The 17,015-nt window shown below is 37.7% G+C and overlaps 1 protein-coding gene across 2 annotated transcripts; it reads left to right on the forward strand.

Annotated features, from left to right (window-relative positions):
- Positions 1 to 6,122: 6,122 nt before the first annotated feature.
- cep78 (centrosomal protein 78) lies at positions 6,123 to 16,642 on the forward strand. 2 transcript variants are annotated; one of them, XM_053503268.1, is made up of 16 exons: positions 6,123 to 6,210; positions 9,512 to 9,779; positions 9,870 to 10,039; positions 10,121 to 10,193; positions 10,279 to 10,382; positions 10,853 to 11,027; positions 11,140 to 11,253; positions 11,363 to 11,427; positions 12,572 to 12,662; positions 12,929 to 13,037; positions 13,502 to 13,544; positions 14,010 to 14,165; positions 14,576 to 14,653; positions 14,788 to 14,942; positions 15,055 to 15,187; positions 15,458 to 16,642. In XM_053503268.1, exons 2-16 carry the CDS (start codon positions 9,527 to 9,529, stop codon positions 15,902 to 15,904), a joined length of 2,166 nt encoding a protein of 721 aa, XP_053359243.1. In that variant the 5' UTR covers positions 6,123 to 6,210; positions 9,512 to 9,526; the 3' UTR covers positions 15,905 to 16,642. The 2 variants fall into 2 exon arrangements, with proteins under 2 accessions (XP_053359243.1, XP_053359245.1); XM_053503270.1 differs by having other exon boundaries at positions 6,160 to 6,228.
- The last annotated feature ends 373 nt before the right edge of the window (positions 16,643 to 17,015 follow it).

The following is a 17,015-nucleotide window of genomic DNA, read 5'->3' on the forward strand; positions in this document are numbered from 1 at the left end:
GGAGAGCTTTAGCGCATGCTCAACAAGACCGAAAGAAAGTCAATGACAGCAGAATTTGATTTGCATACTCATGACATCATCCGCCCTCCTTTGCATATTGGAACAATTTACGTATATATATATATATATATATATATATATATATATGTGTGTGTGTAAGATTTTCAGATGGAAAAAAGAAGAATAAGTCTTCAAGTTGTTGTTCTTGTTGCGTAGATTTAAACCTTTCATTTGCATTTTAGATTTATTATGTTTCAGATTTACAGAATCCTATGTATATTTCTTATGTTGTGAATGTCTCCTACTACTACTACTGTTAATAATACTAAATTCATCAGGGTGTACAGGGTCACGGGTTGCCCGGAGACCTCACATGGTGCCCAAGGCAGGGTATAACCTGGTATTGGTATTTTGGTACATCCACATGCCATCCGGCAAATCGGGTGACAGATATTAATTGCAATTACTTAAGGGGTGGGGTTGCCACACTCTGCGGGCAATTTGGGGACGCCAGTTAGCCTTATCTGCATGTCTTTGGACTGGGGGAGGAAACCAGAGTACCTGGAGGAAACCCACCAAGCACAGGAAGAACATGCAAACTCCTTGCACACAGACCCGAGGTGGGAATCGAACCTTTAACCCAGAAGCTGCAAGACCACAGTGATGACCACTACGCCACATCGCCGCCATAATAATAATAATAATAATAATAATGTTATAGCCTATTAAACCTAAAAATCTACACTCTCTGATCTAATATTATATTTTACTAGTCACTAATCAATGCATTTACTTATTGTGGTAAAGTTTAGATTCTGTTGTTTTTGTTAATGTTGCTTTTTTTTCTCCATTTTTTTTTTTTTTTTTTTTAGAGTAGAGCCATGATTATTAATGCTGATTTTAAAAAGTAATTCTTTTTTGAAACTTTTTTTTTCTTATAATAATTTACTGATCATCTATAGTGATTTATCCTGTTTTCAGGGTCGCGGGGGGCCTGATGTCTATTCCAGAAGACTTGGGGCACAAGGCTCAAGGGCCAATTAGCCTAATCTGCATGTCTTTGGACTGGGGGAGGAAACCATAGTAGCCGAGGAAACCCACCGAGCACGGGGAGAACATACAAACTCCACGTACTCAGACCCAAGGCAGGAGTTGAACTGGAGGTGCAGGGCCACAGTGCTAACCACTACCCCTCTTTGTGTAGTGTGTTTTTTTAATAACATGTACAGTATATATAAAAGAAAAAAGAAATTCAGTTTGGACGATGTAGCAGTAGCCGGTTTAGCAGGTGCCCCTTATGGTGCCCCTTTTTTTTTTTAACAAAACACATGGTGGCAAGATGTTCTAGGAATATAATTAACTGACTGTGTATTACACTGTGACCTGATACAAAGATGAATTGCTCCTACTTTCCCAAAGTTTATTATTTTCCAGCAAAAGTACATCCCTGATTAGACGACACAGTGGCTTGTGGTTAGCACTGTCGCCTTGCACCTTCAGGGTCCAGGTTCAATGCCCACCTCGGCTCAGCGGCTGTGGAGTTTGCATGTTCTTCCCGTGCTTGGTGGGTTTCCTCCAGGTAGTGTGTGATTCGGGGGACAGCAATAGACTGCTTTAAAAGCAATCTTCAGTGAGATTAGACTAGATGGGCTTCGTCTTCACCCCCCACCTACATGAGGTTCCCTTGGATGGACATGGCTCATGGCTCAGTTCAATGACTTGCTTAGTACTAAACAGTACATACAGGGAGGACTCTAAAAGACCTGGCAGTTAGGAGATGCTCTGACTCAACCGTTCACAATTTGTCCCTAATCAGAATTGCTTTAAATCCTTACGCTTTCACACTTTTTCTTGTTCCAACACATTAATGTTTAAGAACTGATTAGTTCACAATCTAATATCTCCCACCCCTTGCCAGGTGCTATTGTAACTAGATAATCAATGTGTGGTTGTAATGTTATTTAATCATACAAGCACATAAAATCTGGTGTTTGTGTTCGAGTGCCTCTCTATCATAGCCAGCCAACTTTTTCAGCGATTTGTGCTGCATTGACTTTTCTGTGGAATCTGACCTTTGGCGCTGGTCTTTGTTTCCCGTGGGCATAAACCAGCCCTGGGTGCCCTTAATCCTGTCACCAGTTTACTGGTATATTATTAATAATCAATGTTAATGTGTTAATGCTGTGGATATACATGTTTTATGGTCAAGACTACAGTAGACACGATAGGCTTGAGCAATGATCATGATCCAGTGGTGTTGTTTTTTTTTTTTTTGAGATTTACACACATACTACTGTTTAAGTGTGCTGTTGTGTCACCCAATCAAAGTCTTCTCAGTTTACATTGAATTAAATCCCACCTCCTTTTATTTGATGGAGCGACCCAAATAAACTGACACTACAGTGCTTTATAGGTGTTTATGGTCTATGTGACAACTTTATTATGATGATTATTATTATTACTATTGTTGTTGTTGTTGTTGGTGGTGGTGGTGGTGGTGGTGGTGGTGGTGGTTCACTGGAAAGTGATTCCTTTCTGTATACCACTACGTGTTTTTTAACCATTGGAACATTGGAAAAACCCGTTGCAGTTGGAAAGAAGGGGTATGGTCTTGGTGAGGCTGCAGTCAAACTAATAAAAGAATAAAAGTTATACTGTTACAAAAAATGTCCTATGAGGTGAATAATAATAAAAAAAAAAATTATTTAAAATAAATCAAATAATTATATCAATGACTCATAATCGACTTAATGGCCTTAGAATAATACTAATAATACTACTACTAATAATAATAATAATTATTATTTAAAGGGGTATACATTATCTTCTAGTGTACCATACTATACATGTACAGTGGTGTGTTATGAGGATTTGTGCCCAATTTTGACACAAATTATGTATATTTTCCACAATTTAATTGGAATTGGAACAATAATACTGCATAAGGTGTACTTTTGCACATATTTCAAATCCAGATTTAGTTTATATAAAATATTTTATTGTTTTTTTTTTTTTTGAGAAACTACAGGCCCAAACCCAAGACATGAACATGAGACTTGAGGATACTGGAATGACATTTAAACTAAACAGCATTAAAAAAATATATAATAAATAAATAAATCTGAAAAGCCACTGGTGTAAATGTTAGTTTTGTACAAAAAAAAAATCTATTATGCTTTTATTTTTTTTTAGTTCTTTTACAAACACTTGTATAAAATCTTATGCTTCCAGAAACAAATCAGAGGAACACAACCACATTACCTTGTTGCCCACATTCAAAACATCAAGGCCCAGATTTGCAACTGCTTTCCAAGTGAAAGTGAGCGTTTTCAGTGTGAATAAGCCAAAGGAAAAAGCAAACCCTGAAACCTCATTTCCATGTTAGAAAAATCAGGACGCAAGTTTGCCTCTGAAATTTAAGGGAAGATTGTGTTGCCCTGATAATGATGAAGTAAACCAAGCACTAACATTGTTTCATATTAATATTATAAGTGATAATATATATTATATTTCACTTATGTAATATAATACAAACGCAAATATATTTAAGTTATAAATATTTAATAGTAAATAGGCAATATTTGAAAAAAGTGGTGTATACAGATCCTATACAGGCGTATTTAACGATGACCCACACGTTATTTTTTTAAATCTCCACATTTATTAAATATTTGATCATTTTTGTAGTGTCTTTCTTAATACTAAAAGAAATGGTGGAAAAACCTACAGCATTTGACCATTTAAATAAACTCTTTATTAACTCAGAATGAACTAAATGGGAGAAATATGACTGTGGTGATACGAATTACTTCAAGAATGTCCACGACAGCCCAAACCCCCCTTAGAGTCACACCCATTGTAAGATTTGAATTTTTGTTTTCCATCAACCTTTGAGTGTGCTTTAACCAGGCATTATCTTAAACTTCCCATTTCTCTAAAGTTGAAAGATATTCATTTAATTTAATGTAAATATTAATATGTGAGCTCTTCTGGACCTTCCTGCAATTCAGTCTGAGACATAAACTGGTTTGGTAAAAGTCTATAACACTAAAATCTGAATTTAATATTATTAGTAGTTATTCTAATGGGAGTTTATGTCATTCACAATGTAAATAGAGTGATACATGTCCTGTTTTTGTCTTCAGTCAAAACTATTAACCTGATTTGCTATTTTACACATAGGATATAACTCGTTTTTCTCCCTCTTTAATGTTTAATACTGAAACATGAGGCTGCCAGTAGGGGTGCGATTCCACTTTTTGGCCGCTAGTGGCCGCTAGTGAAACATTCTTTCTTTCTTACTTTAATTGATTGATTGATTGATTGATTGATCCTTAAATTACCATTAGTGATAGTTTTGTTTGATGTCAGTGCTTCGTTTTGCTGTTGCCTCAAATTTGACTACGAATACATAAAAATAATATACTTTTAATCAGTATACCTGAATTGCACTGTTTTTACTCCTACATAGAGGCCACGTATAAACCACAGAAAGCTTTTCTTTAGCCCAACAGTGGCATTTATAGTTACATGGACTCTTGTACCAAACTAACCTGATTGCGCCGAATATTGTTTGGATTCTGGTAGATAAAAAAAAAAGAAAATTGGTGCGCTTCAATCATTACCGTACAGCTTGAGGTAAAGTGCAGTTCCAGACTGAGCCACTAGAGGCCACTAGAGGAGTTTAGCCAGGCGTTTAAAAACACGAAAAGCTTTAAAAAATATATTGGTAATAAATGTTCTTTCTTGTCAAATTTAAGTTATTATTGCCTGTTTTTCCAAATGAATTAAAACAATTCTAATCGACTTAACTGTAAAGCTTCAGGCGAGATGAGATGCAGTCCTACTTTTGCCACTAGAGGGCAGTAAATCTCCGCGGTGAAACACAAACGCTTTCGTTTGAGTTAATTAGGGCCCAAACACTATGACGTCAGTACGATGACGCCATAAATATGACGCCATCGCCATCGCTCTGATAATGCTGCTTTAATAGTGCTTATGTGATAAATGTCCGATGGCCCTCTTGTTGTTCTGATTATTTATTTATTTATTTATTTATTTATTTAAAAAAATATTTTATGCTCATGCTGAGCATAGCATAACTCATACACACTTGCACTAAGGTCAAACCCAGTACGTGCAAGTGTGTATGAGCTATGCAGCAAAATCTCCTGTGAAGATCCTGAGTCATTTCTCTGCATAACACACATTTATGACCTCAACACCATTACATAGACACACTACACATCCTATACACACACATTATACATTCTACACATCCTACACAAACGATGACCAGCCCAAGCACCTGCAACGTTACGATCACCAACAACCCCGGCCCACTTTGAGTGACTTAAGCAACTGGTGCTTTCTGGAAGTCTTAAAATGTTCAAAATGCACACAGGTTGTATGTTGTGTCATTACCGCAACATCACGACACGTCCAGCCATGACGATGCCTTAAACTTATACTATAGTCAGTGACATCAACACCCAGGGCTTTTTAGTGGTCTTAACATGCTTAAAGGGCACACAGGTTGTGTGGCACACCCCGGGTGGCGATGGCACAGGTACCTGGGCCCACTCATCGTTTCTCAGAACTATATTTAATGTTGTCTCCTGTCTATAACAAATCAAAATCAAATTCAAATTTTATCTGTCACATACACAGTCATACACAGTATGACATGCAGTAAAATGCTTAGACGACTGCTCGTTACCTTAAAATAAAAGACTATTATTAGGAAATAAATATGAAAAAAATAGAATAAATGTAACTAATAAAGAGTAAAATGCAAAATATACAATATATGAAAAATACACGTAAAAATATTAGGAAAATAAGAAAAACCTAGCTGTTTTCCTTAACAATACAACAATATAGAAAATATAGAATTATGGACTTTTTGTATGTAAACAACATAAATTGCTAACTGTTTGTACCTGGTTGTATTTTAACTGTAATACACAAATGTGAATTTATTTATTTATAGTGCGTTTAAATGATTAACTATGTGTTTTCTCTGGAAGATGAGCTGCAGTTCATCTTATCACCAGTACTGGCGCTGTTCACAAAACACAGGCGAAAAGGAGGACGACGAAGAAGAAGAAAGAAGGGCGTTTATTTTGTTTAAACGTCCGCGCTCGTTCCGTAGAGACAGCGACAACCAGTCCGTGTCCCTGGAGACAGCAAAGATAACAAAACATACAGGTAATGAAACGAATAATGGTAAGAACATTTATTTGCTTTAATTAGAAAATTAACGAGCAATAATAATAATAAAAAAAACTACAGCTTACAATAGCATGCTTTGTTTGTTAGCTTCTAGCTAATGAGTTAAAGTTATAAATATCAGATAGAGAGTCATTTAATGTAAACTGAAGCTAAAGAGGGGTTTATTATTTAAATAGAAGACTAATTAAAATATCTAGAACCTTTAAACATTCACAGAACCCGTGCATTAACAAGCCTTTTCTTTGAAAAAGACAAAAAAAAAAAAAAAGACTTTCTCTGTAAACAGTCCAGAGTATTGACTTAAAGAGACTTCTGTCCCTCCGAGTGTCATAATGAATAAATAATCTGGAAATGTGTTTGTGGTTGCATGAGCAAAAATCCAAGCGAAACATTTCATTGTCCTCCAAAAATCTGCTTCATTCTAATGAGCCATTTCCAAAACAAACAAACATCTGTACAACTCTTGTGTGCGGATATAAAACCACTGTGACTACACAGATACTGGATTGTTCAGGGGGAACGCACAGATTACGTCCCAGATATGAACAGATCTTAGACTGAAAAGATCAGTCAGACCCTGAGATCGCAACCAAGGAACCAGTGAAGGACTTTAAAGCATCGGGTACTGAATGACCAGCGTTCCAGGATTCAGCATTCTGAGATTTTGAGTTTCAAGAAAGTATCCCGATCTATCTATCTATCTATCTATCTATCTATCTATTAGAGGTTTACCTGCAGCTCCTCCTGTATGCAGATCCTCCACTTTTCGACAGCCCTTACTTCAGCTTGTCGTCACTTCAGCATATTACATTAAAATCCTGGGTCCAAATACAACCGAACAGTATTTCTGTTTTTTATTCATTAAGAGAGTACTAGATCACCACTATTATGCAGGGACAAAACTTTTAAAAAAAATAACAACCCAGACTGATCATCAGCTTTTTGGGGAAAGTGTCCTGTGATCAAGTTCAAGTTCAAGTAGGCTTTATTGTCATTACAACCATATACAGTTAGTACACAGTGAAACGAAACAACGTTCCTCCAGGACCAAGGTGCTACATGCAACATAAATTTACAACATAAATTACCATAGACACTAAACTAGCTAACCAAGAGGCCTAGTTAGCTGGCTAGCAGAGACAGGACAGAGAGACCTAACATTACATTACAACATAAATTAACTAACTAGCTAAGTAACATTTTTTATAGACAACATAAAGTGCACGTGCAAATGTGCAAACAAGAGCAGATTAATATTTACATTTACATTTCAGTGCATTTGGCAGATGCCCTTATTAGATTAGATTAGATTTAACTTTGTTGTCATTACACATGTACAAGTACAAGGCAACGAAATGCAGTTTAGGTCTAACCAGGAGTGCAATAAGCAGAAAGTGCAGAGTTGTAAGTACACTTAAAAAGTGATATGTGCAGGGAGAAGCTGTGGGTGAATTTTACAGATGGATATACTGTGAGCATAATATACAGATTGCTATCCAGAGCGAGTTAGGCTTTTAGTCTCTCTCACTCATTGTTGCAAAGCAGCTTTACACAATCAAAATAATTAATTAGGTTTGTATGGAATGTGAGTGTGCATAAATCAATATGGTCAGTTTGTCCCTGATGAGCAAGCCAAGGGCGACAGTGGCAAGGAAAAACTCCCTGAGATGATAATAGAAAGAAACCTTGAGAGGAACCAGACTCAACAGGGAACCCATCCTCATCTGGCAGGAGAGCAGGAATTGATCTGCATTCATACTGTGTGTTAGATGGCAGGTAGTTCAGCATAACAGTTGATGTTAATTGATGTTAACATGGAGTCCAGGTAGTTACATAATAATAAAAGAAATTTGTATGAAATGTGTGCCTGAGTCAGGTGAGGCTAGTACCGTCTTCATGGTGAAGTGGTCCTGTCCCCTCTTGCATCCCAAGCAGAGCACATGGGGCATCCATGCGATAACATCTCAAACCAAAAGCAGGGTACTAGGATGAGTCGGGCATGTCCAGAGTGCACAGTGTGTCTGGGTCACTGGCAGCTCAGGAGCGACATGTGTAGCTTGACAGAGAGCGAGACAGCGAGAGGGAGGGAGAGAGAAAAGAGGAGAAGGAGAGATAACAGTTAGCAACAGTGGTAACTTGGTGGTTCTGGGGTTTAAACCTGCACTCATGATTAGTAAAGGAAGGAAAACAGATTAAGATTCTGTTATTTCTCACATGTACCTTATATAACTGTAAAATCATTTATTTATTTATTTTTGTATATTCCAGTTAGTAAGCTGTGGTCAGAGTGCAGGGTCAGTCACAATACCCCTGGGGCAAATAGGGTTAAGGGCCTTGTTCAAGGCGGCGCTGGGGCTTAAACAGAAGTTATCCCATATAACTGTGAGGCATGACGGGGGCAGCCTCATGTTGCTGGAGGGTTTCACTAGAAAAGGCTGTTGGTGAACTGCAGAAATTACACATAATGAGAGAGGTGAACTAGCTAGAAATATTAAAGCTACAACTCGGGTAAGCTTGTAACATAATGGCTAAAAAACAACAATGTGAATGTTTTGTAGTGGCTATTATTTATATATATATATATATAATCTGAATCCTGAAAAGAAAATCTGTGGACTAATTTAAACATGTGCTTGGTTAGTCCAGTTCTCAAAGTATTGTGAGAGGATTGAGAAAGGCGACCCCAAGAGTATGATTTAGTTTAAGTACGTATTCCAAAATACGGTTTTTAGTGCTGAATTGGTATTGTAAGTAACTTTTTTTTCAATGCATGTGGTCTTGAATAATTCAGGGAATCCAAAAAGGTATAAGATCAGTATTAAGTGAAGACGAGGGGGGAGAAAAAACTATTTAGATATGAATCATGATTCTCTGACTAAATCGTTTATTTATTTATTTATTAATTTTTTTAAGTTTTGCCTGTGGAGTAGAAATGACCTGGTGTATCAGCCAGTGACAGTAATTGGTTGGTTTTCAGCTCGATCTGCCACGATTGATCACCATTCTGTGCAGAGTGCACGATTGTACATAAGAAACATGGTTTGATGGTATTAAATTATAAAAAATCACGCACTTTTTAAAGAGCCTTTGATCAGCCTTTTTCTCCAAACCTTGCGAGTGAATTAGTCTCGGCACCACTCATTACACTTTCTTACACCAGTCTCAAAAACGTCTATTATTGATACTCTGTACAATGATATTGGTAAATGTACCTCAGCTTGTACTTTTATACCATCCTTAATCTGTGTATTCATTTTTTCCACTTATTTATCACTAGGTGCTTATGTGAACGATGCAGGGTTCTGCTCAGATGAGACGGCGAGCCGCTCAGGACTTCGATGCCTGCTACGAGTCCTTGTGTGCCACTCAGGGCTTAGCTCCGGTGGCTGCTGTGAGGTTGGGTCTGAGCCAAGGCGTGCTGGACTTTAACGGAGATGCCATCAGTTTCCCAGACTGGGCTCCTATACTGTCAGCACTAAGTGTTAATAAGCAGCTGCACCATGTCAGTGTGAGAAGTTGCTATCTCTCCAGTTTGGGCTCTCAGGGTGTGCAATCCAATAATCATCTTTTTAATTGTAAAAAACAAAAACGCATCTATATCTACTGCTTAATTTAGATCTGGTTCTTTTCTTCAGGTTCCTATAAGCCGTCCTTTAGGAAGAGAACTCCTGTTGTCCATTCCAAAAGCATGACGCTTCAGCTTTGCAAAGCCGTGCAGAAATGCCTGGAGATTTCACGCAGCCTTAAAACGCTCCACCTGCAAGGGCTGCCTCTGAGACCGAGGGACCTCGAAACACTCACTAAAGTAAAAAGCAAACGGGTGTTTAAGCACTAATATTTTGCACGGTGTCCAGTTTTACCATCATGCTTGTCTCTTTTCATCCAGGGTTTGTCCAAGAGCGTGTCATTGGAGCACTTGTCTTTGGCAAACTGTCCCATTTCAGACGATGGACTAGAGAGTGAGTGAGAAGGGTGAAAATATATTTAATTGAAATGAAATCTACATAATTTACTGATTTTGCATTTTTTTTTTTATTGCTTTAGCTATCTGTCAGAGTGTGAAGTACTCAACAACTATTAAAACAGTGGATTTCACTGCATGTAATATTACCTGGCGAGGAGCAGAGCACATGGCAAACATTATAAAGGTCAGCTGGGTGATGACAGTGTGCTGGGTTGAGATATAGGAACTGAAACATAATTCTAAGTCTAAGCCCACAAAAACTATCTCAAAATGTAATTTGATGGAAATCGCCTTGCACCTTCAGGGTCTGGGTTCGATTCCCGTCTCTGTGTGCATGGAGATTGCATGTTCTTCCCGTGCTTGGTGGGTTTCCTCCGGGTACTCCGGTTTCCTCCCACAGTCCAAAGACATGTAGGTTGATTGGCGTTCCCAAATTGCCCGTAGTGTGTGTATGTGTGTGCCCTGTGATGGATTGGCACCCTGTCCAGGGTGTACCCCGCCTCGTGCCCTAAACCTCCTGGGATAGGCTCCCGCGACCCTGAATACAGGATAAGGCGGTATAGATGATGAATGAGTGAGTGAGAAGTATTTATATATTATATATAAAGTTCTATGTATCTAAAAAAAAGAATCATTTGGTTTGTTTTTGAGCAGCTCCAGGCAGTCAAGCGACACACCACGGCGTGGGCGGAGACTTTGCGCTACAGGAAGGCGGAGTTCGAGGCAATGAGCGGGCTTCGCAGAATCACGCTCAACGATAACATCCTAATCGGCGACAGAGGAGTCACATCCCTCGCTCAGGAGCTTACAGAGGACCTGTGGGTCAAAGGTCAGACAACATGCATCGAAGGAGCTCTCAGACTAATAAACATTATGGCAGGCTTGGGTGTCTAGGTGATTATGGTTTTTATTATTTATATCATCATGTATTGTCTCTGTAGCGTTGGACCTGCAGAGGTGTGGCATCTCTAACGATGGAGCTCGCATTCTAGAGAAAATGCTCCAGTCCAACGGCACGATGTGTGTATTAGACATCCGGAGGAACCCCCTAGTGGGTCTGTGGATTTCAACACACACTCAAATATAAACACGGAATATCGACTTGATGTGAAATACTGATCTCTTTCTCTCTCTGTCTCTCTCTCCCTCTATATGTCTTTTTAGATAATGAGCTGGTAAAGTCTGTGATTAAGAAAGTGCTTATGAATAATAAAGGTCCGGATTCACAGGTAAGAAACATCCACTTCGGGTAAATGTTCAAGGTACACAAAAAACAGAAGGAATATGAATCACCAGGAGCCACCAGATATGATATCATGATACTTGGGTGCATTACAATATATATATATATATATATTTATTTATTTATTTATTTTTATCGTAAAAAGTACCACGATTTTATAAATGTCCAAATTAGTTTTTTATTTTTTTCTATATTTTGTTATAATTCTAAATGAAGTTAGTAACTAATTTGCTGAAACAATGCAGAATGCAGTGCTTTGTGGTCTTTTCTAGTGAAGGAAAAAATGTATAGTAATCTAAGAGGGTAAGTCAAAAATAATCTGCACTATGGCTAGAGAATTAATATTAATAAAATTATCAAAAAGATAAATGCATTCATACATTTTTCGACATAGTCTCCTTCCTTTTTTTTTACTACACTTCGTCCATCTGGCAACAATACAATGGCCGAGAAGTGAAAACCAAAACAACGAAACCAAAAACAAAATGAAAATAAAACAACATAATTGAAAACAAAATAACAAATTCAAAATCAAAATAACAAAACCAAATACAATATAGCAAATCAGAAAACTCAACGACATATCCAGAAACAAAATACCAAATGAGAAAACACAACGACAATTCACTCAAACCGGATTTAAATTTGCTAATTAAATTCTCATTGCTGATTGGATGGGATGTCTGTCACTCAAAAAAAAAATTTCACTTGCTCTTTTACATTACTTGCAAAATATCAAACACTAAATTTCGTATCTTAATTCTATTGCAGACTGCAGTAGGTTTACTGTTTTACCTTTTATTTGATCTGTCTATTTTATCTTCAGCCCTGACCAGTTTTTCAGTTAAAAGATATTCCCAAAACATATTTCATGGTGGATTAAAAAAACTCACGCTAAAGAGAATTTTCACCAAATTTAGGGCTTTGTGCCAAGCCAATAAAAGTCCATAGTCTCGTCAGACCATTCCGACCAGGGGGTCTCTGTATAGTGTTTTACACCGGATTTATTTTTTCCAGTAATGACTGTCTTCAATACAGTAAAAATACGGGCAAAATACAGTCCACCATTGCTCAAGTTTTTGCACGTAAAAAGCTCTTTGGTTAAAGGCAGCACAATTTGTGTTTTGCAGTATTTGTGGTTGAAGCCTCCAGCTAAGGATGCAAACGATCACTCGGGACAAACGAACAGGAGAAGCACAGGAAGAGCTACTTACAGAATCGGTAAGAAGGCCATATTTAATTTATGGTCTTAATTTAATAGCGAGTAATAAAATCCAAATGAGTTGTAGTGTAGATTTTTTAAAAATCAGGATTGTACGCATAAGCAAATAATACTTATTTTGGATATTACACATTGGAACCTGATTGGCTCTTATAGTTGTGATGTAATAATATCTAATAGATTTATAAAGCTTTGTTTAGCTGTTTTTTTTTAACTTGTGGCATGTTTGTCTAGGTGTACTAATGTACCATACTCTGTGTGTTAGTTAAAGGCTCGCGGCGGGCGTCTATAGCACCGTGCGGAGGGAGGCCTCCCCGCCCCGGCAGTAACGCTTACATCCCATGGCGCACTGCGGCACGCGCCAAACTTCAGAGGTAAAAGACATCGTGGTAGAAGTGAGTGGTTCAGGATGCGATCAAACAACTAACACTTTTCATACATTTGAGCTATAATGCGCAAAGAACAAAATAAAAACTGGTTATATATTGTTGGTTAATATAAATATTGCACTGTTGAGGGGAAAAATGTTTGTGATGTTGTGGCAATTTATGTATACGTATGTATTTATTTTTTTAATTATACAGTACGTTTACATTGTGAAAAGTTTCAGTTCCTCTGTAATCCTACATATGACACACTGAAAACTGTAAAAAACAAACAAAAAAAAAAACATTTATAAAATCATGATACAAACAGAATAGCATTGCAAATCGAAACGGCATCTAGATATTGTGATAATACTGTATCAGCTGATCCCGATTGCAGAGGTAATAATAAATGCTCTGTTGTCCATCTTTTCTATTAAGATCTAAACCTCTTGTGTCCTGGTCTTGTTTAGGGGTCTTCCTCAGAGTGCTGCGACAGCGGTTCCGACCTTTCAGGTTTTTGCACATTTTTTAAACGGTTTATAATTTTCTTCACTGCCAAATCCAAAACTGCAATAAAATTCTAGTTCATAAGGATCACCTTTGATAACATTCAGGAAAAAATATTCCTCGGCCATGACTTACTAAGATGTGGGAAAGAGATACTACAGTATGTTGTGGCCGTAATGTAGGGTGTTCTATTCCTGCCACATTCCTGGCAGCATTGATCTCATAAAGGATGCGTTGTAAGTAGAGGTTTATAAGTAATGCGACAAGTCTGATTTAAATTTTAGTCGACATTAATTAACAATGAGTTATATGGAAAATTAGATAAGTAAATAAAAACACACGATGGACAAACCAAATTGGTATATATTAATACTTGGTAATTCGTGGCTGTAGAATATATTTGTCTCCCCCAAATGTCACCTAGGGGGCTCCGTAAGTGCACTCTGAAATATAGTTGTTTGTCTACTTCAGAATGCCTCCTCCGTTCGAGTCACACTGGAGTCAGAGAGCGAGTCTCAGTCTGATGAAAATGAAAGCGTGTCGCAAAGTGTGCGTACGCCGAGAGCTGGTGAGAACATCGTCAGCAGCCAGTACAGACGTCTGCAGGCAGATTACAGGAGTCTACAGGTACCGCATTCCGTGATCTGTCTATCTCTCCGTCTCTTTGCCTACGTGTTTATGTGCGTTCATTAACAGTACAATATTAGATTAAAAAAAGCAGTCCAAAATGAGCATGATCGTGAATTTTAATTAGGAGGATTATGAGCTTTTAGTGGCAGATATAGAAGACAATGAGTTTGAACTCACTCAAACAAATGGAAAATACTGTCTGCTTGCCGTTTATGTATTTGAATATCTTTTTACCTTATATTCAGTCTAGCTTTATCATTGTCTACATGTTTGTCTGCTTTTTATTTATTATTATTCATTTTTAACTTTATAACTGTTGGTCTCCCTACAGTATGCTGTTGTCTCTGTTCACCTATCTGTCTATATCTCTTTTATAAAAATTTAACGATTTGCACTTTCTCTTCCAGGAGCAGCTGGAGGAATACAGGCTCAGGCTTACCGAGGAAAGAAACGCAAGACTCAAAGCCACTTCTCGTGTTGTCGAGGTATATCCATCTAAAAAAAAAATTTTTTTTAAACCATGTCATGACATACAGTATGGCTATGTTTTCACACTTGTATGTTTAATGTCATATTCTCTTGCCTTGTTGTTTGTGGGTTTTATATTTTCTCCCACTAGCTGGAGTTAGAGAACAATCGTCTACAGAGTGTGAACCAGTCCCTGTCTGAAGCTCAACTCAGTCACTCTGTATTGGAGGACGAACAAGTACTGGACAGCATCGAGGCTTCCTTTAACAAATTCCATGCCTTCCTTGACCTGCTTAAAGATGCTGGGTTAGTTGGGTTTAATTTTCTTGCAACTTATCTATATGATAGACCAGTACTGTATGTAGTGGGATAGATCATGTTAAAAACGTATAAAATAAAAACACATCGTCATTTGCAGGCTCGGTCAGTTGGCATCCATGGCTGGCATACAGCAGTCAGATTTTGGGGTACCGAATCGTCCTCAGCTATCTTCTACACAGCGACCAGGCCAAGGAGACAAGGCCAGCGAGCAGAGAAAAGACAGCACGGCTGTAAGTGCTGAAGTGATGAAGTTTTTCATGAACCTAGAAAATTTCTGCATGTTTCTGTCCAAAGAGCATTTCTATGTCTTCTAGTCTATTAAGACCTAAGACTACTGCTAGTAATCATTGTAGCACTAGAACTTTAGAATAATTATTTTATCTTGTACTGTTAAAGAGAAGTCAACTATTGTATGATAACAGTAACTCAAATTCATATTTTTTTAACTTGTATCTAATTTATAAAATACTAATTTCTGCATTTCTACACATGCTCAACAGATAAACACCGTTCAAAAAGCATCAAGACCTCATTCGACCACATCGTCCTCTGCAGCTAGTGCTGTCTCCAGGAACTCTCGTCATCTCCAGTCCCCACGAGATGTTACCCTCGCTCCGGCTCCGCATCCCTCCATCCTTTCACCTTCTCCTTTAGACCATCCCGAGGCTCTTCGTCAGCAGCAGAGTGTCGCTCCAGCACGGTCACACTCAACCAGGGTGTCCGGCTCTGATAAAGGCAGCCGAGGCTCTAAACGCTCCAGCAGTTCGGCCAGCAGCGTCCATGCTAGTGTTAACAGTAAACTTTCCTATTCTTACTCAGAGGACTTCTCAGAGGGGAAGCTCTCTCCGGCACTGAGCTCGATATCTTCCAGCATGTCTCAGTTTGGTTCTGAGAGACTCGATGTCTCTGAGGGTCAGAGGAGTGCTGTTGGATTGGCTGGTCTCTAGAGACAGATTTATTCTTTATTACATTAATCAATAATGCCAACACTAGGTCATCTTTTTTTTCGGGGGGGACGACAACAATGTTCCTTTTTTAATTTTTGAAAACTGAATGTTGCTGAAAGCTGAACCAATAAGTGCGTTGTATGAATTCTATAGCTGTTAGACAAACCTTTTGTCCTGCACTGTTGGCTTTCTTGACTCTTCCTGTTCATTTCCACTGTGCTTTTAGGCGTTTTATGTGGCTTAATTCTTTGCCATTTTTTTAAAACAAAAAATATTGCACAGTGCCAAAATTTATTATGAAATGGAAATATATTCATTGTTAGACGATGTGTTTTGTGCTTTTGAGATACTTGTAGAGTGTCTGCTGGAAGCTGTTTGTAACTACCAAGGTTTTTAGACACATGGTTTAGTTTTATTGCAATATTTTTTTTAATTTATTGTTTTTTTTATTAATAATTGAGTTAAATGACACACTGTGAAATTGCTATGAAATGCTTGATATGTGAAATTGTATCAGAATAAATGTGCAATCAAGTCACATAAAAAAAGAAATGGACATAGAAACATCATTTATAAATACACTACCGCTTTGTAAGTTGGGGACCACTTTCTAATTCCAGGATCGTTCTTTATTTTTATTTCTTTCTACACTGTAAACCACTGCTGAAGGTGTCCAAAATGTACGAAAAGCTCATTTGAACAGTTGAGCCTTCATAACGGCTCTAATCCGAGGTGCTGTTTAAGGTTAATTAGTGATTTCTAAGGCTGGTAACTCTAAATAAACTTCTCCTCTGCAGCAGAGGTAACAATTTGGTCTTGCTTTCCTGGGAAGGTCTCCATGAGAGCCAGTTTCATCATGGTGCTTGACGGGTTTTGCAAATACACTTGACACAATACTGTTCTTGAACAAACAGTTCCAGAAAGGCTGACCTCTGTGTCGTAAAATAACAACTAATTGTTGTTGTTACATAATTATTTATGTACTATTTCATAGTTTTGAAATTCCCTGTATTGTTGAAGAATGTAGGAAATAAATCTCTAAACAATAACAAAGAAATTTGCAAGTGACCCCAAACTTTAAATTGAACTAAAATAATAATAATAATAATAA

Source organism: Clarias gariepinus, chromosome 9, assembly GCF_024256425.1.
Source record: "Clarias gariepinus isolate MV-2021 ecotype Netherlands chromosome 9, CGAR_prim_01v2, whole genome shotgun sequence".
NCBI classification, from domain to species: Eukaryota; Metazoa; Chordata; class Actinopteri; order Siluriformes; family Clariidae; genus Clarias; species Clarias gariepinus.

Bases quoted from the DNA above. Each gene is read 5' to 3' on its own strand.
- cep78 (XM_053503268.1), top strand. From the start codon at position 9,527: ATGCAGGGTTCTGCTCAGATGAGACGGCGAGCCGCTCAGGACTTCGAT. The intron at 13,545-14,009 runs GTTTTTGCACAT...TGTCTACTTCAG, and splicing joins CAGCGGTTCCGACCTTTCAG to AATGCCTCCTCCGTTCGAGT. The intron at 15,188-15,457 runs GTAAGTGCTGAA...CATGCTCAACAG, and splicing joins AGAGAAAAGACAGCACGGCT to ATAAACACCGTTCAAAAAGC.